At 41.2% G+C, this 27,827-nt stretch overlaps 1 protein-coding gene across 2 annotated transcripts in view; it reads right to left on the bottom strand.

Moving 5' to 3' along the window:
• Positions 1–11,773: 11,773 nt before the first annotated feature.
• LOC141139258 (G-protein coupled receptor family C group 6 member A-like) overlaps positions 11,774–27,827 on the bottom strand; it is a 79,890-nt gene continuing 63,836 nt past the window's right edge. The window contains exons 4-5 of one of the 2 annotated variants that reach the window (XM_073625217.1): positions 26,890–27,007; positions 11,774–13,019 (exon numbers count right to left, since the gene is read on the bottom strand). In XM_073625217.1, coding sequence (XP_073481318.1) covers positions 12,046–13,019; positions 26,890–27,007 — 1,092 coding nt within the window. In that variant the 3' untranslated portion in view covers positions 11,774–12,045. The remainder of the gene's footprint in view (positions 13,020–26,889; positions 27,008–27,827) is intronic. The other variant, XM_073625216.1, reaches the window with a different exon arrangement.

Here is a 27,827-nt window from a genome sequence, read left to right as displayed (position 1 = left end):
GTTCGCGGTACACAACCGTTCCAACGGAGTCAACTCATCCCCTGATATAATTGGGTGAGGAAGACTCTTGATAAAATGATATAACTGGAGATACCACCACTCATCAATTGACCAAAGGTCCTTATTGTGTTTTAACTCTTGAAGTCGTATAATTTTTCCTTTTTTAATCTTGTCTCTTAACTGTGTCGTGTCTTTCTTTATCCAGTTTCCCCCTAATGTCTTTTCCCCTGGTGCAAAAAATTCATTATCTTTTAACGCAATTAGCGGGGAATTATAATTCCCATTAATGTGCTTATACATCGTGTCCCAAATTTTTAAAACATTCCGTGTGTGTGTGTTTACATCCAACGTTCTACAATGTGGTGGATTCCATATTATATTTCCCAATTGTGCCTTACTAAGTGTTTTTTCTAACTTAAGTCATCTTTTTTCATTTTTATCCCTAACCCATTCGACCATCCTTGACAACACAATCGCTTTGTAATAGTTTTGAATATCTGGTACAGCTAGCCCTCCTCTTTTATTTTCTTGTCTTAAAGTTGCAAAGGATACTCTCGGTTTTCTGTGTTTCCATATTGCGTTCATTATAATCCATTTTAACTTTCTTAGGTATGGTTGAGGTAGGGCCAATGGCAACATCTGGAACTTATAAGTAATCTTTGGTAATAGGGCCATCTTTATAATATTGATACGTCCTATCCATGATATAGGCCTGCCTATTATTCTATTACACTCGGTTCTTATTTCATCTAGTAATGGTATATAGTTTATTTTGTATACCTTCTTCAAAGTATTCACTAACTTTATTCCCAGGTATTTAAGTTCCTTCCTTCAGGAAAACCTGAATTCATTTTTCAGCAGTTGTTTTTCTGTCTTACATAAATTTATGTTAAGGATTTCTGACTTAGCTAGATTTGTTTTAAAGTTAGATATTTCTCCGAGCCGTGAGCAGTTTTAACCACTTCAGCCCTGGAAAGTTTTACCCCCTTCCTGACCAGAGCACTTTTTACAATTTACCCAAGTGTCGCTTTAACTGCTAATTGCGTGGTCATGCAATGCTGTACCCAAACTAAATTTGCGTCCTTTTTTTCCACAATTAGAGCTTTCTTTTGATGGTATTTAATCACCTCTACGGTTTTTATTTTTTTTAAATGGAAAAAGACCAAATAATTCGAAAAAATTATATTTTCTACTTTTTGTTATAAAAAATTTCCAATAAACTCAATTTTAGTCATACATTTAGGCCAAAATGTATTCAGCCACATGTCTTTGGTAAAAAAAGTCAATAAGCGTATATTTATTGGTTTGCGCAAAAGTTATAGCATCTACCAACTAGGGTACATTTTCTGGAATTTACACAGCTTTTAGTCTATGACTACCTATCTCATTTCTTGAGGTGCTAAAATGGCAGGGCAGTACAACCCCCCCCAAATGACCCCATTTTGGAAAGTAGACACCCCAAGCAAATTGCTGAGAGGCATGTTGAGCCCATTGAATATTTAATTTTTTTGTCCCAAGTGATTGAATAATGACAAAAAAAAAAATTTTACAAAAAGTTGTCACTAAATGATATATTGCTCACACATGCCATGGTTATATGTGGAATTGCACTCCAAAATACATTTTGCTGCTTCTCCTGAGTACGGGGATACCACATGTGTGGGACTTTTTGGGAGCCTAGCCGCGTACGAATCACCCGAAAACCAATCACCGCCTTAAGGATTTCTAAGGTCGTAAATTTTTGATTCCACTCCTCACTACCTATCACAGTTTTGAAGGCCATAAAATGCCAAGATGGCACAAACCCCCCCAAAAGACCCCATTTTGGAAAGTAGACACCCCAAGCTATTTGCTGAGAGGCATGTTGAGTCCATGGAATATTTTATATTTTGCAACAAGTTGTAGGAAAATGACAAACTTTTTTTTTTTTTTTTTTGCACAAAGTTGTCATTAAATGATATATTGCTCACACAGGCAATGGGCATATGTGGAATTGCACTCCAAAATACATTCTGCTGCTTTTCCTGAGTACAGGGATACCACATGTGTGGGACTTTTTGGGAGCCTAACCGCGTACAGGGCCCCGAAAACCAAGCACCGCCTTCAGGATTTCTAAGGTCGTAAATTTTTGATTTCACTCCTCACTACCGATCACAGTTTTGAAGGCTATGAACTGCCCAGATGGCTTAAACCCCCCCAAATGACCCCATTTTGGAAAGTAGACACCCCAAGCTATTTTCTGAGAGGCATGTTAAGTCCATGAAATATTTTATATTTTGCCACAAGTTGCGGGAAAATGACAAACATTTTTTTTTTTTTTGCACAAAGTTGTCACTAAATGATATATTGCTCAAACATGCCATGGGCATATGTGGAATTGCACTCCAAAATACATTCTGCTGCTTCTCCTGAGTATGGGGATACCACATGTGTGGGACTTTTTGGGAGCCTAGCCACGTACAGGGCCCCGAAAACCAATCACCGCCTTAAGGATTTCTAAGGGCGTAAATTTTTGATTTCACTCCTCACTACCTATCACAGTTTCGAAGGCCATAAAATGCCAAGATGGCACAAAACCCCCCAAATGACCCCATTTTGGAAAGTAGACACCCCAAGCTATTTGCTGAGAGGCATGGTGAGTATTTTGCAGCACTCATTTGTTTTTGAAAATGAAGAAATAAAAGAAAAATGTATTTTTTTTTCTTTTTTCAATTTTTAAAACTTTGTGACAAAAAGCGAGGTCTGCAAAATACTCACTGTACCTCTCAGCAAATAGCTTGGGGTATCTACTTTCCAAAATGGGGTCATTTGGGGGGGGGGGGTTGTGCCATAGTGAGGAGTGAAATCAAAAATTTACACCCTTAAAAACCCTAAAGGTGGTGCTTGGTTTTCGGGGTCCCAAACGCGGCTAGGCTCCCAAAAAGTCTCACACATGTGGTATCCCTGTATTCAGGAGAAGCAACAGAATGTATTTTGGGGTGTAAATTTCACATATGCCCATAGCATGTTTGAGCAATATATCATTTAGTGACAACCTTTTGTAAAATATTTTTTTTTTGTCATTATTCAATCACTTGGGACAAAAAAATAAATATTTAATGGGCTCAACATGCCTCTCAGCAATTTCCTTTGGGTGTCTACTTTCCAAAATGTGGTCATTTGGGGGGGGTTTGTAATGCATTGCCATTTTAGCACCTCAAGAAACGAGATAGGCAGTCATAGACTAAAAGCTGTGTAAATTCCAGAAAATGTACCCTAGTTTGTAGAAGCTATAACTTTTGCGCAAACCAATAAATTAATGCTTATTGACTTTTTTTACCAAAGACATGTGGCTGAATACATTTTGGCCTAAATGTATGACTAAAATTGAGTTTATTGGATTTTTTTATAACAAAAAGTAGAAAATATCATTTTTTTCAAAATTTTCGGTCTTTTTCTGTTTATAGTGCGAAAAATGAAAACCACAGACCCAAACAGTATATATTTTTTAAAAGCAAAGGACCTACAGATTAAAATGGTGGGTGTTTCTTTTTTTTTCACACAGTATTTGCAAAGCGATTTTTCAAACGCTTTTTTGGGAAAAAACACACTTTTTTAATTTTAATGCACTAAAACACACTATATTGCCCAAATGTTTGATGACATAAAAAAGATGATCTTAGGCTGAGTACATGGATACCAAACATGACATGCTTTAAAATTTCGCACAAACGTGCAGTGGCGACAAACTACATATATTTTTAAAAGCCTTTACAGGTTACCACTTTAGATTTACAGAGGTCTACTGCTAAAATTATTGCCCTCGATCTGACCTTCACGGTGATACCTCACATGCATGGTGCAATTCCTGTTTACATTTGACGCCAGACCGGCGCTTGCATTCGCCTTTGCGCGAGAGCGCGGGGGGGGGGCAGGGGTGCTTTTTTTTTTTTCTTTATTTTTTTTTTTGCTTTTTTATCTTATTTTTAAACTGTTCCTTTCATTTTTTTTTATCATTTTTATTGTTATCTCAGGGAATGTAAATATCCCCTATGATAGCAATTGGTAGTGACAGGTACTCTTTTTTGAAAAAGTTGGGGTCTATTAGACCCTAGATCTCTCCTCTGCCCTCAAAGCACCTGACCACACCAAGATCGGTGTGATAAAATGCTTTCCCAATTTCCCAATGGCGCTGTTTACATCCGGCGGAATCTAAGTCATGAAATGCTCGTAGCTTCCGGTTTCTTAGGCCATAGAGATGATTGGAGTCATTCTGGTCTCTGATCAGCTCTATGGTCATCTGACTGAATCACCGGCTGCATTCTCGGGTTCCCTGTTGGGACATGAGAGCCAGAGAAAAACATGGAAGACGGTGGTGGGGGGGACATTTCCTCCCACTGCTTGAAAAAGCAGTCTAGAGACTAATTAGCTGCTAGGATTGCTTTTACATGAAAGTTGACCATTGGCTGAAAAGAATCATACCAAGATGATACCTGAACCTGCAGACATCATTCTGATATAACCACTCAAAGTCCAGCAACATACCAGTACGTTGCTGGTCCTTGTTGGGCATATATTGTAATCTTTTTTTTTCATGCAGCCTGAGGGCTGAACAAAAAAAAGAGATTGATCGGTGGGTATGCCCACCATTAGAATGCCTCACTTCATCCACCCACTTCTAATGATGGGCATACATGCACCATTTATATATGCCAAAGCATGGGGGCAACCGCCCCAAAAGTTAGGAGCAAATTTGGCATATATGCTCTTTTTTAACTGTGGTGGTGAAATCATCTCCTACAGTACTGGAGTCACGGCTTTATGTATCATGGGAGCAAACGCTGTTGCTGTCAAGATAAATAAATCCGCGCCGCAACTGAATGGCGTACCTGCTAAGCAAATGATAGTTAACAATAAAACAAAATAACATTACAGTATAACAGTAAGACATACCATACCTGCAAAGCAAATACAAAAAAAATTGTAAAAAATAAAACATTTTTTAACGCAACCTGTGCCTAAAATATATATATGCCGAAGCATGGGGGCATCCACCCGCAAAAGGTAGGAGAAAATCGCTCCTCCGCCCCTGCTGCCTCCATGCTTCGTCATATATGCTCTTTTTTTAACTGTGGTGTTGAAATCACCTCCGACAGCGCTGGAGTCACGGCTTTATGTATCGTGGGAGCAAACTCTGTTGCTGTCAAGGTAAATAAATCCGCGCTGCAGCTGAATGGCGTACCTGAAAACAAAAAAATGGTTAACAATAAAACACAGTAACCAGTAAAGTATAAAAAAATGACATACCCGAAAAGCAAACATAATAAAACATAATAACAATAAAACATTGCAGAATAGAATACAGTAAAAAATAGCAGAACAATAGAGAGAGAATAGAGAGAGAGAAAGAACAATAAAACGACAACTATTTTTTTTTATTTTATATTTTTATTTTTGTGTATTTTTTATTTTTTACTTTTTTTTTACACTTTTATTTGTAACTGTAACTGTAACAGTTCGGTTCCAGATTCGGGTTTCTCAAAATGCGATGGCATCTTGGGAGACCCTGTGAAAGTGTGCCTAGTCTGTGCAATGCTGTACCCTACGCTAAAACTCAACTAGTGTATGGTAGCGCTCAAAACATTCACCAATGCAAAGACCAGGATTGTCAGAACAGGAGGGACAATAATAGCGGGTGTCCATGCTTTCTACAGACATAACATTTTCTTTGGGGGGGCTTGTTGGGTAGGGGTACTCGGGAGGACATAAGGAAAATGCCTTTCATGCAGCCAGCTTACTGCATTTGGATTGGGAAGGTAAGGTGGAGCACCATCTGGAAACAGAAGGGCTCTGACTATCTCTTCCTGGAATTTAATGAAGGATCCAGTCTGTCCTGAAGCTCTGTATAGCACATGAGTGTTCAGCAAAGCCAATTGAAATAAATATACAGACACATTTTTATACCAGCGTCTGGCCTTACAGGCAACCAGGTACGGCGCCAACAACTGGTCGTTGAAGTCCACTCCTCCCATATTTTGGTTATATTTGTGGACGCAGAGGGGTTTCTCCACAACACTAGTCGCCGTAGTAATTTGGACAGTTGTGTCTGCATGAAGGGAGGTAAGAACGAAAACATTATTAGTATCCCTCCACTTCATAGCGAGCAAGTTATTACACTTCAAGCAGGCTCTCTCCCCCAGTCTAAGACAGGAATCTACAAGCCGCTGGGGAAAGCTCCAGCGATTAGATCGCACAGTGCCACATGCTCCAATCTGATGATTAAACAAGTGACTAAAAAGTGTCACGCTCGTGTAATAATTGTCCACGTACAAGTGGTATCCCTTTCCGAATTAGGGTGACACCAAGTCCCACACAATCTTGCCAGAGCTTCCTATGTAGTCAGGGCAGTTTGTTGGCTCTACGTGACTATCTCTTCCCTCATAAACCATAAAACTACATGTATAGCCTGTGGCCCTGTCACAGAGCTTATACATCATGACCCTGTATCTGGCACGCTTGCTGGGAAAATACTGTTTGAATGACAAGCGGCGAGAAAACTTAATCAGGGACTCATCAACGCAGACAACTTGATGGGGAGTAAACAAGTCTGCAAAACGTTGGTTGAAGTGGTTTACAAGGGGCCAAATTTTGTAGAGCTGATCGTATCCAGGTTCTCCACGAAGACGACAGAGTTCATTGTTGTTGAAGTGCATGAACCGCAAAATCTGCTCATATCGTGCCCTGGCCATGGAAGCAGAGAACACGGGCATATGGTGAATTGGGTCAGTGGACCAATATGACCGCCACTCACTCTTTTTGGTTATGCCCATGAGGAGGGATAGGCCCAGAAAGATCTTAAATTCGGAAACCGTAATTGGTTTCCAATCTCTGGCAAGGGAGGACTGGGGATTAGTTGCGATGTATTGACCAGCATACAAATTGCTTTGGTCCACAATAGATCTATAGAGATCTTCGGTGAAAAACAGCGAATAAAAATCAAGTGACGTAAAATCAACTGTTTCCACCTGAATGCCGGGTTGGCCAGTGAATGGGGGAAGCACAGGTGCTGCAGAAGTGGTGGGTTCCCAATTAGGATTGGCGAATGCAGCAGGAAGGGCACTATGGGCTCGATGGGCCTGTCTTTGTCTTCTTGGTGGCAGCGGGACACTACTTGTGCTTGCCACCTCGCCAGCTTGAACTGCACTTATGGGACTCGCCACGTCACCAAGTGTTACTGCAGTGCTGGATGTATGACCATGGGGTACTAGGCCACTGGTGCTTGCCAGTTCACCAGGAGGAATAGAGGTGCTAGTACTTCTCTGCTCCATATGAGAGCCCTGCGGTTCTTGCACCTCAACAGCAGAAGAAGATTGGGGTCTGGTATGCATGACCTTGGCAGGGACCACAACTCCGTCGTCAGAGCTATCTGTCATGGAGCCACTGCTGTCTACAGGTTCGTATTCTGAGCCTGAATCTGACAGATGAGTGACTTCCTCTTCACTATCTGTCATGCTCAGAAACGTGTAGGCCTCTTCACTACTGTACCTTCGATTTGCCATTTTGGGTTCTAAATTTAGTGGTACAGTAGTGAGACCCACAGGTAAAAAAGCTCCTGACTGTTAGTGACTGTATCAAAACGCTACCAAAAAAACTGTTAGCGATCGCAGGAATCAGGCCTGACTCTGTGGATACTGCAGTTATGTGTTTAGTGTTTTGTAAGTGACAGTGATCGAGCGATACTGCACTTGGCTGGGCAGAGGGGCAAAATGCAGGTGCTAGCAGGTATCTGGGCTGATCCCGCTAACACTGCGGTTTTGGGAACCCTAAACTGCTGGGGACGCTAGTATAGATCTGATCAGATACTATACCACTAAGGGAGGTATATGCTGCGTGCGTGGGTGTTAGCGGTACTGGCACTAACCTGACACTGCCTGGGGTGACGCAGACCCTATCTGACCCTAAAACCTAAGTTATATCACCCACCGGGCGATCAGGGGGTTAAACCTTTATTAGGTAATAAACGACGGGTGCCCTGACACCCGTCGTTTATAAAAAAACAAACTAACTAACCAGCATCATCCGTAACAGTTATACGGTGATCACTGGTGAAAGGGTTAACTAGGGGGCAATCAGGGGGTTAAAACCTTTACTAGGTAGTATATGGGGGTACCTGACGCTAAAAGAACCTGATGCTGAACCTAAATACTTACCTGGCTAACTAGGGTCACCTGTGACACTAATACGGCGATCAGAAAAAAGATCGCTTAGCGACACTGGTGACAGGTGTTAACTGGGGGGTGATTAAGGGGTTAAACCTTTATTAGGGGGGTTAGGGGGTAACCCTAGACCTAAAGGGGCCTACCACTAACTGCCCTACCACTTATAACAGTCACAAATGACACCAATGCAGTAATCAGTAAAAAAAAATACTTCTATTGGTGTCACTGTGAGAGGGGGTGCAGGGGGGGCGATTGGGGGGTGATTGGGGGGTGAATAGTGTGCCTGCGTGTTCTACTGTAATGTGTAGTGTTGGTGCAATTACTTGATGTCTTCTCTCCTCGGAAGCCGGAACAAAAAGGCTTCACGAGGAGCGATGACATCACTTCCTCCACTTCTGTTTACAGTTCAGAAGCAGAGGAAGCTCCTCATTTGCCAGGAGCTATCGTGAGGGGGTGGCCATGGATCATTGACCTCCCCCTCAGCACGGATCGCTCCTGGAGCTAATCCGACTGCCTGAGGCACTGGGGGAGGGGCCGATCGGACCCCCCGCCCACGGGCAGGCAGGGATCGTACAGGTAAGCCCTTATGCCTGCCCGTGACATTTTGCCGACATACATCGGCGTGTGGCAGTCGTCGGTCAGCAACTGGTTAAATTACTTTTTTTCCTTTAGAAATTTTGCTGTGGTGCTTTTCTAAATACAGGAAAAATGCGCTACTTTACAGGCATACAAAGGACACCCCCCAAGGCACGATATTTAAAGGAATATTTCATTTTTATTGTTTCACTTTAAGCATTATTAAAATCACTGCTGCTGAAAAAACAGTTGTTTTTAAAACTTTTTTTTGCATTGATAATGTCCCCTGGGGCAGGACCCGGTTCCCCATACACTTTTATGACAATAACTTTTTCATGCTAGTGTCCCATAGACTTTAGTGGTGTTCCGTGGCTTTCGAATTGGCTGCGAACACCACATAATGTTCAACTCGAACATCGGGCTCATCCCTATTAAAGAGTTGGATGACAAATGTACCAAGTTTTTTTTCAAGAGTGTGTATGGTGGGAAGAGTGAATTGATAAGTGTGTTGGATGAGAATGATTGTGAGGTGAGTGGAAATGGTAAGGTAAAAAAGGGAAAGTGTTGAAGTTTTATACTAATTTATTTTCAGAGAAAGCGAGGGATGTGAGTGTGAAGAAGGATGTTGCCTGGGAGAATGATTTCTGAAAGTTTTGTGTGTTTGAGGGATGTATTGTGGGACTGCAAAGACAGAAAGCAAATGGCAGCTGTGTTGACTATTAATTTAGAAAAAACGTATCATCGGGTTCTGCATGGTTTTATGTTTAAGGTTTTGGAGAGAATGGGTGTGCCTGAGAAGATGATTGGATGTATACAGAGATTGTGAGCAAGGTGCAGATAAATGGTTGGTTGCCTGAGGGAGTGGATGTGAGGGGAGTTTGAGTCAAAAGGCGAAAACACAAAATAAATGTAATTTCTGGTCTTTAAGGACTTTATCTTTTCAGGGGAAGATTCTGATTATTAAGACAGTGATATTGACCATTTTGCTATTTTTGTATTACATTTTCCCTGCACAGGACAGGATATTGAGGAGGATCATTAGAATATGTTTCCAGTTCTTTTGGTCATTCAAAGCAGAAAAACTTAAAAGTGAGAAAGTAATGAAAGGAAAGTTGAATAGTGGTAAGGGAATGGTGTGTGTGGAGAGATTTTTGTCTCTAAAATATGTGAGCATGTGTGTCAAGTTATGTAAGAAAGAGAGTTTGACTGGCTGTATGGTAAGCTATGTTAGTGGTAAAGTGTTTTGCGAAAGTTGAAATGGTGTGATGTGGATCTAAGGAAGCCTGTTTGTTTTAGGGCACGTGTTTCTACACGAGGATAGAGAGGGGGTGGAAAAGTTTAATTTGAGTGGTGCAACGAGAGAGATGTGTTATGAGTGTAAAAAATGACTATGTGGATGGATGGGAAGGAGGAGATGGAAGGGATAGGGGGTTTGAATGTGGCTGAATGTGAGAAAGTGTGGAGGATGAAAGAACTGAATAATAAGCAGAAGGATATCACGTTGATGGGAGTACATAGATGTTTGCCAGTGAGCGTCTTTCAGAGGAGGCATGGAATGTGATAATACTGAGATGTGCCCAAGAGAGGGGTGTATGGGTTTGGAGAGTGTGGAGCATATTTTCTGGGGGTGCAGATTTGTGCAGATTTGCTAGGGTGGTATGGGAGAATTTAGTGATACTAAGTGAGGATTTGACTGGTTTGAAAAATTTGCGGTACTAGATGGTAATGTATTGGTTGTGGAAGTTGGGAAAGAAGGAGACAAGAGTTTTATGGATGTTAGTGAACTTTACGAAGGAGTGTTTGTGGGACGTGATGAACATTTTTTTTTCAAAAAGGAATGTTTGTGTGAGAGCGTGTGTGACCATGACCTGTGGGCGGTTGTATGGCTATGGGTACCATGATTGTTTAAAGATGGGGGTGGAAGAGGCTAATAAGATCTGGCTTTTTAAGTCCTGGAAGAGATGGACTTTATACGTTTTCTTCTGAATTTCTGTATTTTTTAGGATTTTTTGTTTATTCTTTGGCTTTATTATGTTTACTAAGATCATCATTTTTGATATGTCTTGTGTTTTTTGACACTATGGGGTAAATTTACTAAGACTAGTGAACTCAGTATCTGTTGCAGCTGTGCATGTTAGCCAATCAACTTCTAACTTCAGCAATTAAGCTTTGGCAATAAAACCTGAAAGCTGATTGGTCTACAGAGCTGCACCAGATTTTGCACTCACATTTTAGCAAATAACCCCCAATGTGAGTGTTTTCTTTGCTTTGCAATATGCAATTTTTCTTCTGTTTAACTGTATAATGAGAATTTTCTTCATTGCATTATGAAAACTAATGATGTTTTGATGATTCTTTTATTGTTGCTGACTCCTGCTTTTTTTTTCTTTTTAAGGTAGGACATTGGGATGTGGAGGGACAGGGGGAAATGGAAAATAGATAAAATAAAACAAAGTTTATTATGTGAGAGTAAAAGGCCAGAAATATTTTTCGGACATGCAGCACACATGTAAATGTTACTAGGCTACAATGATGAGAGAGTCTAGGAAGGTTTCATCATCCCAAAATATAAGAGTGTGGTTTTCCAGAGCAGCAATCCAGAAAAACTGAACTGTTTAGATGGAGAGTATTTACTATTTATTAGCTAAAATAAACTAAGATATTTTTGCTTTACTTTTGTTAATATGTATCAATTAGAAATTAGGTTACAACTGTTTTGCGTTGCCTTTTTATTGATTATACTGGTTACCACCTATATGTATACCTATCATAGCGATTTCATTATTTTCTGGTTCTTGTCTGTATTTATACACGTTCTTTTTTACTTATTACTAGTTATATTTATTTTCCTGAAGAAGTGCTGACACAAGCCCCAAACTATCTATCTATCTATCTATCTATCTATCTATCTATCTATCTATCTATCTATCTATCTATCTATCTATCTATCTATCTATCTATCTCTCCATCTCTCTATCTCTCTATCTCCAACAAAATAAATAGTCAAAAAATTGACAATCAATATTTGCAGAACTTTTATTTTTTTCCTTTTTTTTGGAAAGCAAAGGCACTTATACAATTCAAATTAAATCATGAATAAAATAAACACAATTATGAATGATCTTAGCCTAAATAGGTTTCTGTAGAAAAATACTGTATATACAATTATTAAACTCAATGATGCACTGAATCCAGTATTAAATTATGGTCACCACTAAAGGCTACTAAAAAAAAAAAACAAAAAAAAACTTACAATTGTACTCATGTAGTTTTATTGGATTTCATTAGCTGGTGGATTTGGTTCAGATACATTATTAATGCACATGGGAATTTTTCTGGCATTAGCCTCAAAGAATCCAATTGTGCTGCTGTTCTCACTGACATTGTCAGTTTGTTTGAATATTACAATGTAACACACCGGTAAAAGGTGGCATCCTATGATGCCAGAGATAGAAGAAAGAATGGCGACTATTTGTACCGCAGAGAGGTACATGCCCTTTGAGTTCTTATAGACGGGAATAAAAAGAATCCACACAAACATATAGACAAGCATGCTGAAGGTGATACTTCGGGCCTCGTTGTATTTCTCCGGTAGTTTCCTTCCCTTATAAGCAAGAAGGAAGCAAGTTAAGGCAAGCATCCCAATGTACCCTAACATGATACCAAAGGCCACGTAAGATCCTTCATCACAATACTTGATGATGAGCTGAGGTATGCTGTTATCAGTCATAGGAGAGGGGCTATTCAAAATGAGCCACACTAAACAAATAACAACCTGACTACCGGTTAATACAGCCATGACAATGATTGAGCGCTGGCGAGTAAAGTTACCTATTAGCTTGCCCTTTTTGGCTGACTCAAAAGCTATGAGGATCATGATAGATTTAATTAGAATGCAGCTGACAGCAAAGGTGAAGCTAATTCCATACAGGGGCTGTCTAATCTGGCAGACTACAGCATTTGGCTCTCCAATGAAAAGCCAAATGCTTGCTGAGCTAAATATTAAGGACACTATCAGAAGGTAGGCGTAATGACCGCCTGCTGCCTTAACAGAGGAATTGTTAGCATTTTTCACAAAGAGGATTCCTATCAATAGTAGGACTGCAATTCCAAATGAAGCAAAAGTAAGCAAAGTTACAGCAAATGGGTCCTTCCACTCCAGATATTGAACCTTCTTATTTTCACACCATGAGCTTCCATTTGATGACCACTGATGGGAGGGACACACAAAGCATTCAACCATGTCTGGAAAAATTGGTTATAAAAAATATATTTTTGTTATTATTTGCATGCATTTTGCAAATGAACATTCAGTGCATCAATTGGAACCTAAAGCAAAGATGACCATACTGTGCCTCCCCTTCCTGCTGGAGCTGAGATGGGTGGTGCTGGTGTGTTGGAATGTACAATAGCCGGACGATTGTAAATAGCAAACATTACAACTATTGTTCACCAGCCCTTAGGTTTACCAAGGTATGGTCAATGGAAAACTTTAAAACAGAAACACATGGGGGGCTAACTTAATCACTTGACCTCCTGAAGATGCATCCCCTTTATGACCAGGCCATTTTATGCGATACGGTACTGCATTACTTTAACTGACAATTGCACGGTAATGCAACACTGTATCCAAATATAATTGATGTCCTTTTTTCCCCACAAATAGAGCTTTCTTTTTGTGGTATTTAAACAAAAAAAGAGCGACAAATTTGAAAAAAAAAAACAATATTATTTACTTTCTGCTAAAAACATATCCAATTAAAAAAAAAATAGGCCAATATGCATTCTGCTACATATTTCTTGTAAAAAAAAAATCCCAATTAGAGTATATTGATTGGTTTACGCAAAAGTTATAGCGTCTACAAACCATGGGCTATTTTTATTTATTTATAATTGATTTATTTATTTTTTACTATTAATGGTGATGATCAGCGATTTATAGCCAGACTGCAATATTGTGGTACACATTCTGGCACTAACTGACACTTTAGACATTTTTTGGGGACCAGTGACACTAATACAGTGATCAGCGCTAAAAATAGGCACTGTCACTGTACTAATGACACTGGCTGGGAAGGGGTTAAACATCAGGGGCGATCAAAGGGTTAACTGTGTTCCTAGCCAGTGTTTTAGTGCACTGTGGTTTTTGCTTTTACTAGGGGAATAGATTAAATTTGCAGGGACACAAATTCCATCCCTTTCCTCCTGTCAGAATGACTGTATCTCATGATCTCATGATCGGCAGGTGCCGGCGGACCTCAAGTCTGTCATTTCCTGTTTGTGTGATTGGAAAACTGATATTCCCAGAAGTCTGCACTAAGATGCCTAAGTCATATTTTAGGCATCTCTGCAATAGAAATGTAAATTTTGATGAGATACTCCCCAAAGGTTAATCACATCTGCAGGGATGCCGACACTGCAGCTTTCCTCATTAGAACCCAGAAAGTGCATCAGCTGATTAATAATGAACCAGTCTGGTGAAATATAGAGCTATTTCTTCACAGAAACAAAAAGTGGTAATCTGCAACCTTTTAAATTCTTGCAGTGTACAGAGAGGTTTGTTTCTTTCTGTGTATGTATGTATGTATGTATGTGTGTATATATATATATATATATATATATATATACACAATATTACCAAAAGTATTGAGATGCCTGCCTTCAAACGCACATTAACTTTAATGGCATCTCAGTCCAGTCTTAGTCCATAGGGTTCGGTATTGTGTTTGCCCACCCTTTGCAGCTATAACAGCTTCAACTCCTCGGGAAGGCTGTCCACAAGGTTTAGGAGTGCGTCTATGGGAATGTTTGACCATTCTTCCGGAAGCACATTTGTGAGGTCAGGCACTGATGTGGACAAGAAGGCCTGGCTTGCAGTCTCCACTTTAATTCATCCCAAAGATGTTCTATCAGGCTGAGGTCTGGACTCTGTGCAGGCCAGTCAAGTTCCTCCATCCCAAACTGGATCATCCATGTCTTTATGGACCTTGCTTTGTGCAGTGGTGCACAGTCATGTTGGAACAGGAAGGGGCCATCGCCAAACTGTTCCCACAAAGTTGGGAGCATGAAATTGTCCAAAATGTCTTGGTGTACCGATGTCTTAAGATTTCCCTTTACTGGAACTAAGGGGTCAAGCCCACCCCCTGAAAAACAACCCCACTCCATAATCCCCTCTCCACCAAATGGTTTGGACCAGTGAAGTGAATCAAGTGAATCAAATACAAACCTCTATATTTAATATAATAAAAAATTTGGAAAATCAAGCACATAAGCAAGGTCAGCTAACACAATTTAACCACTTACTGACCAGCCGCCATCATTATACGGCGGCAGGTCGGCTCTCCTGCGCAAATCTCTATAGCTGTATGGCGGCTCGTGCAGGTGCAGTTGTGGGCGGGGTTGTGCTGGCGGCGGCACGCACTCGCACCCGCTGCACACTGCGTAGGCGTGCCTGCGGGTTGGTGGACTTGATGTTGCCTAGTACAGAGGCAGAACGGGAATCTGCCTTTGTAAACAAGGCGATGCCCCCTTCTGACAGGGGACAGTGATCTCTGTCATGTCTCAGTGAGCCCATCCCCCCCGTAGTGTTAGAACACACCTAGGGAACCCCTTGATCGCCCCCTAGTGTTAACCCCTTCCCTGCCAGTGTCATATAAAAATGTACTGATCAAGGTAATAATCTCACTGGTCCCCAAAAAGTGTAATTTGGGGTCAGATTTGTCTACCGCAATGTTGCAGTCCCGCTAAAAATTGCAGACCACCGCCATTACTAGTAAAAACAATCAAACAAATAAAAGTCCCTAAATCCTTCCCATAGTTTGTAGACGCGATGACTTTTGCACAAACCAACCAATATACGCCTATTGCGATTTAATTTATTTTTTTTACCAAAAAATATAGACGAATATATTTTGGCCTAAACTGATGAATACATTTGTTTGTTTTTTTATATATTTTTTTGGATATGAATTATAGCAAAAAGTAAAAAAAAAAGTTTTTTCTTCAAAATTGTTGCTCTTTGTTTGTTTATAGTGCAAAAAATAAAAACCGCAGAAGTGGTCAAATATCACCAAAAGAAAGCTCTGTTTGTGGGAAAAAAAAGACATCAATTTTATTTGGGCGCAATCGTCAGGTAAATCGACACAGTGCAGTATTGCAAAAAATGGCCTAGTCATTAAGGGGGCAAATCTTTCCGGTCTTTAAGTGGTTAAAGAGGAACACTGCAGTAAGTAATCATATACAGCTATTCATATTCCTGATTAACCTTAACTATGACATAATGATGTAAGTTACAACAATATGGGCCCTCTGATTCTTCTTGTATTGAATTGCATTGCAACGGTTTTATCTCCTTCCATTTTGTAAAGTGCTGTGCAAGCTGCTGCATAGTAAAATAGTAGGTAAGGCTGAAAAAAGACACTAGTCCATCCAGTTCAACCTGTGTGGGTGCATGTGTATCAGTGTCTATAATGTGTTCCCATATCCCTGTATGTTGTGTCCTTTAAGATGTACATCTAAAAGTCTTTTAACCACTTCAGCCCCGGAAGGATTTACCCCCTTCCTGACCAGAGCACTTTTTACAATTTGGCACTGCGTCGCTTTAACTGCTAATTGCGCGGTCATGCAATGCTGTAACCAAACGAAATTTGCGTCCTTTTCTTCCCACAAATAGAGCTTTCTTTTGGTGGTATTTGATCACCTCTGCCGTTTTTATTTTTTGCGCTATACACGGAAAAAGACCGAAAATTTTGAAAAAAAATGATATTTTCTACTTTTTGTTCTAAAAAAAATCCAATAAACTCAATTTTAGTCATACATTTAGGCCAAAATGTATTTGGCCACATGTCTTTGGTAAAAAAAATGTCAATAAGTGTATATTTATTGGTTTGCCAAAAGTTATAGCGCCTACAAACTAGGGTACATTTTCTGGAATTTACACAGCCTTTAATTTATGACTGCCTATGTCGTTTCTTGAGGTGCTAAAATGGCAGGGCAGTACAAAACCCCCACAAATGACCCCATTTTGGAAAGTAGACACCCCAAGGAAATTGCTGAGAGGCATGTTGAGCCCATTGAATATTCATTTTTTTTGTCCCAAGTGATTGAATAATGACAAAAAAAAAAAAATTACAAAAAGTTGTCACTAAATGATATATTGCTCACACAGGCCATGGGCATATGTGGAATTGCACCCCAAAATACATTTAGCTGCTTCTCCTGAGTATGGGGATACCACATGTGTGGGACTTTTTGGGAGCCTAGCCGCATACGGGGCCCCGAAAACCAATCACTGCCTTCAGGATTTCTAAGGGCGTACATTTTTGATTTTACTCCTCACTACCTATCACAGTTTTGAAGGCCATAAAATGCCCAGATGGCACAAACCCCCCCCAAATGACCCCATTTTGGAAAGTAGACACCCCAAGCTATTTGCTGAGAGGCATGTTGAGTCCATGGAATATTTTATATTTTAACACAAGTTGCGGGAAAGTGACAATTTATTTATTTATTTATTTTTTTTTTGCACAAAGTTGTCACTAAATGATATATTGCTCACACAGGTCATGGGCATATGTGGAATTGCACCCCAAAATACATTCTGCTGCTTCTCTTGAGTATGGGGATACCACATGTGTGAGACTTTTTAGGAGCCTAGCCGCGTACGGGACCCCGAAAACCAATCACCGCCTTCAGGATTTCTAAGGGTGTACATTTTTGATTTCACTCTTCACTGCCTATCACAGTTTTGGAGGTCATGGAATGCCCAGGTGGCACAACCCCCCCCAAATGACACCATTTTGGAAAGTAGACACCCCAAGCTATTTGCATGATGAGTATTTTGCAGCTCTCATTTGTTTTTGAAAATGAAGAAAGACAAAAAAAAAAATTTTTTTTTTTCTTTTTTTAATTTTCAAAACTTTGTGACAAAAAGTGAGGTCTGCAAAATACTCACTATACCGCTCAGCAAATAGCTTTGGGTGTCTACTTTTCAAAATGGGGTCATTTGGGGGGGTTTTGTGCCACCTGGGCATTCCATGGCCTCCGAGACTGTGATAGTCAGTGAAGAGTGAAATCAAAAATTTACGCCCTTAGAAAGCCTGAAGGCGGTGCTTGGTTTTCGGGGTCCCATACGCGGCTAGGCTCCCAAAAAGTCTCACACATGTGGTATCCCCGTACTCAGGAGAAGCAACAGAATGTATTTTGGGGTGTAATTTCACATATTCCCATGGCATGTTTGAGCAATATATCATTTAGTGACAACTTTGTGCAAAAAAAAAAAAAAAAAATTTGTCTCTTTCCCGCAACTTGTGTCACAATATAAAATATTCCATGGACTCGACATGCCTCTCAGCAAATAGCTTGGGGTGTCTACTTTCCAAAATGGGGTCATTTGGGGGGGGGGTTGAACTGTCCTGGCATTTTATGCACAACATTTAGAAGCTTATGTCACACATCACCCACTCTTCTAACCACTTGAAGACAAAGCCCTTTCTGACACTTTTTGATTACATGAAAAAATTATTTTTTTTTGCAAGAAAATTACTTTGAACCCCCACACATTATATATTTTTTTAAAGCAAATGCCCTACAGATTAAAATGGTGGGTGTTTAATTTTTTTTTTTCACACAGTATTTGAGCAGCGATTTTTCAAACGCATTTTTTGGGGAAAAAACACACTTTTTTACATTTTAATGCACTAAAACACACTATATTGCCCAAATGTTTGATGAAATAAAAAAGATGATCTTAGGCCGAGTACATGGATACCAAACATGACATGCTTTACAATTGCGCACAAACGTGCAGTGGCAACAAAATAAATACATTTTTAAAAGCCTTTAAAAGCCTTTACAGGTTACCACTTTAGATTTACAGAGGAGGTCTACTGCTAAAATTACTGCCCTCGATCTGACCGTCGTGGTGATACCTCACATGCATGGTGCAATTGCTGTTTACATTTGACGCCAGACCGACACTTGCGTTCGCCTTAGCGCGAGAGCAGGGGGGACAGGGGTGCTTTTTTTTTTTTTTTTTTTTTCTTTTTTTATTATTTTTTTGCTTTTTTATCTTATTTTAAAACTGTTCCTTTCATTTTTTTTTTTAATCATTTTTATTGTTATCTCAGGGAATGTAAATATTCCCTATGATAGCAATAGGTAGTGACAGGTACTCTTTTTTTGAAAAAATTGGGGTCTATTAGACCCTAGATTTCCCCTCTGCCCTCAAAGCATCTGACCACACCAAGATCGGTGTGATAAAATGCTTCCCCAATTTCCCAATGGCGCTGTTTACATCCGGCGAAATCTAAGTCATAAAATGCTTGTAGCTTCCGGTTTCTTAGGCCATAGAGATGTTTGGAGCCACTCTGGTCTCTGATCAGCTCTATGGTCAGCTGGCTGAATCACCGGCTGCATTCTCAGGTTCCCTGTTGAGACAGGAGAGCCAGAGAAAAACACGGAAGACGGTGGGGGGGGGCATTCTCTCCCACTGCTTGTAAAAGCAGTCTAGAGGCTAATTAGCTGCTAGGATTGCTTTTACATGAAAGCCGACCGCTGGCTGAAAAGAATGATACCAAGATGATACCTAAACCTGCAAGCATCATTTTGGTATAACCACTCAAAGTCGTGAATGGTGTACCTGAAGACAAAAAAATGGTTAACAATAAAGCACAGTAAACGGTAAAGTATAAAAAATTGCATACCTGAAAAGCAAACATGATAAAACATAATAACAATAAAACATTGCAGAATAGAATACAGTAAAAAAGAGCAGAACAATAGAGAGAATAGAGAGAGAACAATAAAACGACAACTATTATTTTTTATTTTATATTTTTGTTTGTGTTTTTTTTTTTTTTTTTACACTTTTTTTGTAACTGTAACTTTTATAACTGTAACCGGTTCCAGGTTCGGGTCTCTCAAAATGCGATGGCATCTTGGGAGACCCTGTGAAAGTGTGTCCTAGTCTGTGCAATGCTGTACCCTACGCTAATACTCAACTAGTGAATGGTAGCGTTCAAAACATTCACCAATGCAAAGACCAGGATTGACAGGAGGGACAATAATAGCGGGTGTCACGCCCATATCCGCGTTTGCTGCAGACACAACATCTTTTTTGGGGGGGTTCGTTGGGTAGGGGTACTCGGGAGGACATAAAAATGCCTCTCATGCAGCCGACTGCATTTGGTTGGGGATGTGAATGGGGGAAGTACGGGCGCTGCAGAAGTGGTGGGTTCCCAATTAGGATTGGCGAATGCAGCAGGAAGGGCATTATGGGCACGACGGGCCTGTGTTTGTCTTTTTGGTGGCAGCGGGACACTATTTGTGCTTGCCACCTCACCAGCTTGAACTGCACTTATGGGACTCGCCACGTCACCAAGTGTTACTGCAGTGCTGGTTTGATTACGACCGGGGTGTACTAGGCCGCTGGCGTTTGCCAGTTCACCAAAACGCTACCAAAAAAACTGTTAACGATCGCAGGGATCAGGCCTGACTCTGCGAACGCTGCAGTTATGTGTTTAGTGTTTTGTAAGTGACAGTGATCGATCGATACTGCACTTGGGTGGGCTGGGCTGGGCCGGGCGGAGGGGCAAAACGCAGGTGCTAGCAGGTGTCTGGGCTGATCCCACTAACACTGCGTTTTTGGGAACCCTAAACTGCTGGGGACGCCAGTATAGATCTGATCGGATCAGATATTGATCCTATCAGATACTATACCACTAAGGGAGGCGTATGCTGCGTGCGTGGGTGTTAGCGGTACTGGCGCTAATCTGACGCTGCCTGGGGCGACGCATATCACCGCCGGGCGATCAGGGGGCTAAACCTTTATTCGGTAATAAACGGCGGGTGCCCTGACACTATAAAAAATAAACGAACTAACCAGCGTCACCCGTAACGGTTATACGGTGATCAGTGGTGAAAGGGTTAACTAGGGGGCAATCAAGGAGTTAAAACATTTATTAGATAGTATATGGGGGTCCCTGTCGCTATAAAACTCTGACGGCGAACCTAAATATTTACGTCCCTAACTAGCGTCACCAGCGACACTAATACAGCGATCAGAAAAATTATCGCTTAGCGACACTGGTGACGGGGGGTGATCAAGGGGTTAAAACTTTATTAGGGGGGGTTAGGGGGGTATCCTAGACCTAAAGGGGGCCTAACACTCACTGCCCTAACACTGTAACTGTCACAAACTGACACCAATACAGTAATCAGAAAAAAAAAAAAAAACCTGCTTGGTGTCAGTTTGTGACGGGGGGGGGGTGATTGGGGAGGGATCGGGAGGCGATTGGGGGGGGGGATCGGGGTGTTTTGTGTGCCTGGCATGTTCTACTGTGTGTGTAGTGTGTTGGTGCACTCACATTACAGTCTTCTCTCCTCGGCCCGGAACGGAAAATACCGAGCCGAGGAGAGATGACATCATTTCCTCTGCCTCTGTGTACAATACAGAGGCAGGGAAATGATCCCATTGGCTGGGAGCGATCGCGAGGGGGGGGCCACGAATGGATGGCCTCCCCCTCACCACCGATCGCCAGGGGAGATTTGCCGACCGCCGCAGGCACCGGGGGGGGGTCCGATCGGACCCCCCACCCGCGGGCAGGCAAGGACGTACCTGTAAGTCCTTTTGCCTGCCCGTGCCATTCTGCCGACGTATATAGTCGTGCGGCGGTCGGCAAGTGGTTAAAGATATCCATACTCCCCGCAGCCACCACCAATTGTGGGAGAGAGTTCCATATCCTTATTGCCCTAACAATGAAGGACCCCCTACGCAGTTTAAAGTGGAGTTCCACAGAGAAAATAATTTTTACATTTTCACAGTCCTTTATGTGTATTAAAAAAGATTTGGAGTAAAACATTTTTTTTAACTCACCAGAAATGCCCTGTTGCTATGTGGTGGCTCCTAATCTTCCACTTCCGGGTCCACGGCGCTCGGCATCACGTCCTCCCTTGCCTGTGCTCCTGGGAAATGTGAGTCATCATTTCCCAGAAGTCAGTGGGCAGTACTGTGAAAAAAAATTGCGTTATTTCCCGACAGGAAATGATGCGATTTAAGGCGGATCTTCTTGGTTGCCATCACAAAGGGGTGGCACTTCCGACAAAGCCGCCTGTTGAGATGGCAACATGAGAAGTTTCCTGCGCCACTTACTGCACATGCGTGAGAACGGGTGGTGCATGCTGGTAATACAGCAGCACCATATCCCGGAAGTATATACTTGTGAGCTTCACCTGCCCACAACTAAGATGGGAATGCCCTAGCAGGAAATTTATAAGGTAACTTTTAGAATAAAATAGTAATAAAAGTGGCGCTTTTTTTCAAGACTAAACAATGTTAATTAAACATTTATATGATAGAAAGACATAGATTTAAAAAAAACAAAACATATATGTGGCTGGAACTCCGCTTCAAGGTTAAGCCGCTTCTTCTCCAGTCTCATTGTGTGGCCCCGTGTCCTTTTACAATCCCTAGTTTATTTCCAATGCTGGGATCCCCATTGAGATATTTGTAGATCGCTATCAAACCTCCTCTCAAGCGTCTTTTCTCCAGCGAGATTAAATGTAGTATTTGCAGCCGTTCCTCGTAATTGAGGTCCTCCAGTCCCCTTATTAGTTTTGTTGCCCTTCTTTAGACTCTCTCCAGCTCTAGCACATCTCTTTAGAGGACTGGTGATCAGAACTGGACTCAAAACTCCAGATGAGGCCTAACCAGAGTTTTATAAAGTGGCAGAATTATGGTTTTGTCCCTGGAGTTTATCCCCTTTTTTATGCATGCTAATATTCTGCCAGCTTTGGCAGATGCAGCTTGGCACTGCATGCTCTTGCGCAACCTGTCATCTATTAGCACCCCTAGATCCTTCTCCATCCTTGACTCCCCCAGCTGTATCCACCTAGTCAATATTTTACATTTATGTTTTTTGACCCCCAAGTGCATTACTTTACATTTCTCCACATTAAACCTCATTTGTCTGCCCACTCCTTTATTTTATTCAGGTCATTCTCCAAAATTTCCATGTCCCGATGAGAGTTTATTACTCTGCTTAACTTTGTGTCATTCGCAAAGAATGAGACTGAACTATTTATCCCATCCTCTATATCGTTTATGAATATGTTAAACAGAATTGGTCCCAAGACAGAACCTTGGGGTACCCCACTCACTACTCCAGACCAGTCTGAGTACATGTTATTTATCACTACCCTTTGGACCCGCCCCTGTAACCAGTTTTTTACCCAAGCACAAACCCTATGGTCTAAGCCTGCAGACCTTAGCTTGCAAATTAAGTGTTTATGGGGAACTGTATCAAATGTTTTTTCAAAGTCCAGATACACCACATCCACAGCCCTCCCCATATCTAGATAGTTGCTCACTTCCTCATAGAATGTTAGCAGATTCTGGGTGGTTAGCAGAATGTTAGCAGATTCTGGCAGACTCGTGGGTGTAAGCTATCTGGTCCCAATGATTTATTTGTGTTGAGCTTACTAAGTCTATCTTTGACTCCGGCCTCTGTTAGCCACGTCTTGTGTTGTGCCACTAACACTACAGTCGCTGTCAGTAAACCCTTCTTTTTCTTGCATAAAAACTGTGGAGAAGAAGGCATTTAGTACAGTTGCCTTCTTTGTGTTATCTGTAACCATCCTCCCATCCTCATCTTTTAAGTGTGCAATGTGCTCCGTTTTTGTCTTTTTACTGTTTACCACTTGCCAACCAGGCCAATTCTGACATTTCTCTCCTACATGTAAAAAATCATCAATATCATCAAAATCAATACAATGGCGGTCGTTGCATCTTTTTATCTTGCACAGTATTTGCGCAGCAATTTTTCAAACGCGTTTCTTTTGGAAAAAAAAAAACAGATTTGTGCTTAAAAAAAAAAACAGAACAGTAAAGTTAGCCCAATTTTTTTGCATAATGTGGAAGATGAAGTTACGCTGAGTAAATAGATACCCAACATGTCACGCTTCAAAATTGCACACCCTCGTGGAATGGCGCCAAACTTCAGGACTTAAAAATCCCCAAAGGCGATGCTTTACATTTTTTTACTGGGTACATGTTTTGAGTTACAGAGGAGGTATAGGGCTAGAATTATTGTTCTTGCTCTAACGTTTGTGGCGATACCTCACATGTGTGGTTTAAATGCCGGTTTCATATGTGGGCGGGACTTACGTATGCGTTCACTTCTGCGTGCGAGCACACGGGGACAGGGGCACTTTAATAAGATGATAAGACCCCACATCTCATCTCTAGGCTGGGAAGCCTAAAATAAAAAAATTTGTATGCAGAGGCCAGGCGTGATGTCATAACATCGCGCCCGGCCTCCGAACGATCATAGAGACCCCGGCATCCACCTGGTCCACCGGAAATCTCTATGGTCACCATTCAGGGCCGGCGGATCCTGTCTCCAACTCACCAATGGAAGCAGTGAGTCGGTAGAAGCACTGGAGGGCGGCGGGAGGGGGGAGTCCCCTCTCACCGCCCGTAAGAATGATCAAGTGGCAGAATAGCCACTATGATCATTCTTATGGTGTAGGGAATCGCCCGCTGAAAAAGCCAATATCTAAATGATGCCTTTAGCTGCAGGCATCATTCAGATATACCCCTGCCAAGTCAAGGACGTCATATGACGGCCGGTGGTGGGTAAGTGGTTAATATATCTAAAAAAAATTTTTGAGTTATTTTTACTTTCTTCTACTTTGTGTCTCTCGTAATCTTTTTTAGCCACATTGATTGTGATTTTACATTTTTTGTTGCATTCCTTGTAGTGATGGAATGCTGGTGTTGACCCATTCCCTTTTATATTTTTTAAAGCCCATACTTTTCTCCTTGATGAGGCTACTCACATTACAGTTTAACCACCCAGGTTTAATTTTTGCTCTTCTATATGTATTGCCCATTGGAATGCACTGCTTGATACTTTTATTTAATATGCTTTTAAAGCATTAGTCCCAATTAATGTCATGTAGCAATGACCGTAGTTCAGGAAAATTTGCTTCTTTTGAAATTTAGTGTTTTTGTACCAGCCATATGCCTTCTTTTCCAAGTCTTTTTCAAGTCCTTTATTAAAAAAAAAAAGTCCCGTGATGTCCATTCATCTTCGATCACAGTGTCCGACGGACCAAGAAAAAAAACCCCTCCGCCTCCATGGGAGGATCCCGCTGACTGCAGGCTTTCTGCATTGACAGCTGTTATATAGTTGAGGGCGGGGCCACCTAGTGATGTAAATGGGTAACCTCGCCCCCCTCTGACATTACGTAACACCACATGATGTCAGAAGGGGGGCGGGGTCACCCATTTAAATCATCGGGTGGCCCTGCCCTCAGCTATATTACAGCTGTCAATGCAGAAATCCTGCAGTCAGCGGGAGCCTCCCATGGAGGCTGTGATTTTTTTTCTCTCGTCCCGTCGGACGCTGAGATTGAAGATGAATGGACTTTTTTTTTTTAATAAAGGACTTGTCCCAAATTGTCTATTGTAATTTTTACATTTTTTTACACTTTTTTTGGTGAATGTGTAGAGGTACAATGTACCCGATACCAATTCACATGGGGGGCGGGATCTGGGGGTCCCCTTGTTAAAGGGGCTTCCAGATTCTGATAAGCCCCCTTCCCGCAGACCCCCACAATTACCAGTCAAGGGTTGTGGGGATGAGGCCCTTGTCCCCATCAACATGGGGACAAGGTGCTTTGGGGGACCCCAGATCACCCTCCCCATGTTGAAGGCATGTGGCCTGCCAGGTTGCATGCTCGGATAAGGGTATGTATTTATGGGGGACCCCCACGCCATTTTTTTAAAATTTTGGCATGGGGTTCCCCTTAAAATCATGGGGACCCCCATGCCATTAAAAAAAAAAAATTGGTGCAGGGTTCCCCTTAATATCTATTCCAGACCTGTGGGGCCTGGTATGGATTTTGGGGGGACCCCCACGCAATTTTTTTTTGCTGCAGGGTTCCCCTTAATATTCATATCAGACCCAAAGGGCCTGGTAATGGACTGGGGGGAACCCATGCTGTTTTTTTTAATGATTTTTATGTATATTGCCTGACAATATATTACAGCCGCGAGCAGTTTTAAATGACTTTTTTCCTTTAGAAATGTAATTTTCCTGTGGTACTGTTCTAAACACGGGAAAGATGCGCTACTTTACAGGCAGACTAAGGGAACCCCCCAAGGAATATTTCATTTTTACTGTTTTACTTTAAGCATTATTAAAATCACTGCTCCTGAAAAAAACGTCAGTTTTTAAAACTTTTTTTTGCATTGATACATGTCCCCTGGGACAGCACCCGGGTTACCAAACATGTTTTTAGGCAATAACTTGCATAAAAGCCTTATCCTAAATTAGCACTTTTGGTTCTTCATGTTAGTGTCCCATAGACTTTAACGAAATTCCGCGGCTTTCAAATTTGCTGCGAATGCCTTATTTTGTTCGCTGTATGGCGAACGGGCAAACACCCGACATCGGGCTCATCCCTACTCACAATACACAGGTACTCACAATACATAGGTACTCAAAACACATAGGTACTCACAACACACAGGTACTCACAATACTCAGTTACTCAGTTGGAGCTATATAAATCTTGTATAATAATAATAATAATAATAATAATAATAGTTGCATGCAGGCTCAAAGCTTCACTCATAAAATAACTCTTCAACCTGCAGATGCCACTATAGCCTGAAGGTGGAAAACGTGTCTCTTACTTAAAACTATAATTGTCAGATACAATTACAGTATTAAAACATTTAGAAAACAAAAATTATATATTTTTTTACATTTTGTGGATTTTCTGCTTCTCTCATTGTTAAAATAAACCGACCATTAAAATTATAGACTGATCATTTCTTTGTCAGTGGGCAAATGTACAAAATCAGAAGGGGATCAAATACTTTTTTCCCTCACTGTACATTTATATCCAGTGGTTATAGCCGATGCTGCAAAACTGGGCCTGTGCTTTAAGGCTTACCTGACCTATGATCGCAAAATGTCAAAAGGAATAGAAATGCATGTTTAAAACCTTGTTTTTTTGACTGAACATAATACATTTCTTTAAATATCTGCCCACAAGATGGCAAACGTATAAGTTCAGTGTGCCAGTGAGATCCCATTATACCTACCAGGCATGGGGGAGTAGGTGTTTTCTGCACATGCAATACATTCATAGCAGCAGCTGATAAATGAATGCTTCTTGAAAAACCCAGGCTTGCATGTTGCCGTACAGTTAGAAAAAGGGACCTGTAAATAAAATTCCATAATTAGAACCAAACAAATATAAAACCTGCAAATAAATTTCAGGTTTGCAGTTGCAGTTTGGCTTACTGTGACATATGTGTGAAAACTTAGCAGAGTGATGCAGGGTGATGGACTGTGTTAGCCAATGGCCAGAGCCAGAAAATATAGAAGTAACTTGGACTGGAATTATTTAATTGATAAGATTGCAACCCAAGGCAGCTCAGCTCTCACTACCAGGCAGGATGTAACAAGAAAAAAATCATTTCCTAATTTATACACATTAGGACAGGAAAATAAAGTTATTATCATTTTCGGTACAAACTCAGCAGGTGGACACACCCAGGAACTCAGCAAAAATACTCAACAATCTATTTTGGTTGGAATGAACTTTTTAAAACCTGACTCCAGCCAAAGCATAATTTTTACATTTGTACAGAACAGGGAAGGCTTACAACGTCTTTCAGGTTTTTACTTGTCATGTACCTGGGTGTATTGGAACCGGGATGTTCCTGGTCCCACAGCTGTAGTCTTACTTGTTGTGCCACAGAGAAGCTCTGAAGTAGTAGCTATGTTCTCTAAGTTTGATGCATTACCTTGGACTCACTAGCCCCACCTGCTGCCAGCTGTGGACAATCTACAATCAAAGCAGCCCATAAATAGCAGCACTTTCTATCTCTCAGTGCAGTTTGTTTGGACTAGCTTCCTGGGTGTTTTGACTGCTTTTTGACTCTGTATACCGTATTTGAACTTCTGCCTGAATCCCTGACTACTCTCTAGCCTGCTGATTTTGTACTTCACCGCCAGCTCGTGTATGACCTTTGCT

This window comes from Aquarana catesbeiana, linkage group LG04 (genome assembly GCF_042186555.1).
Source record: "Aquarana catesbeiana isolate 2022-GZ linkage group LG04, ASM4218655v1, whole genome shotgun sequence".
NCBI lineage: Eukaryota > Metazoa > Chordata > Amphibia > Anura > Ranidae > Aquarana > Aquarana catesbeiana.
The sequence above is the reverse complement of the archived record's forward strand: the minus strand, read 5'-3'. Positions and strand labels throughout refer to the sequence as shown.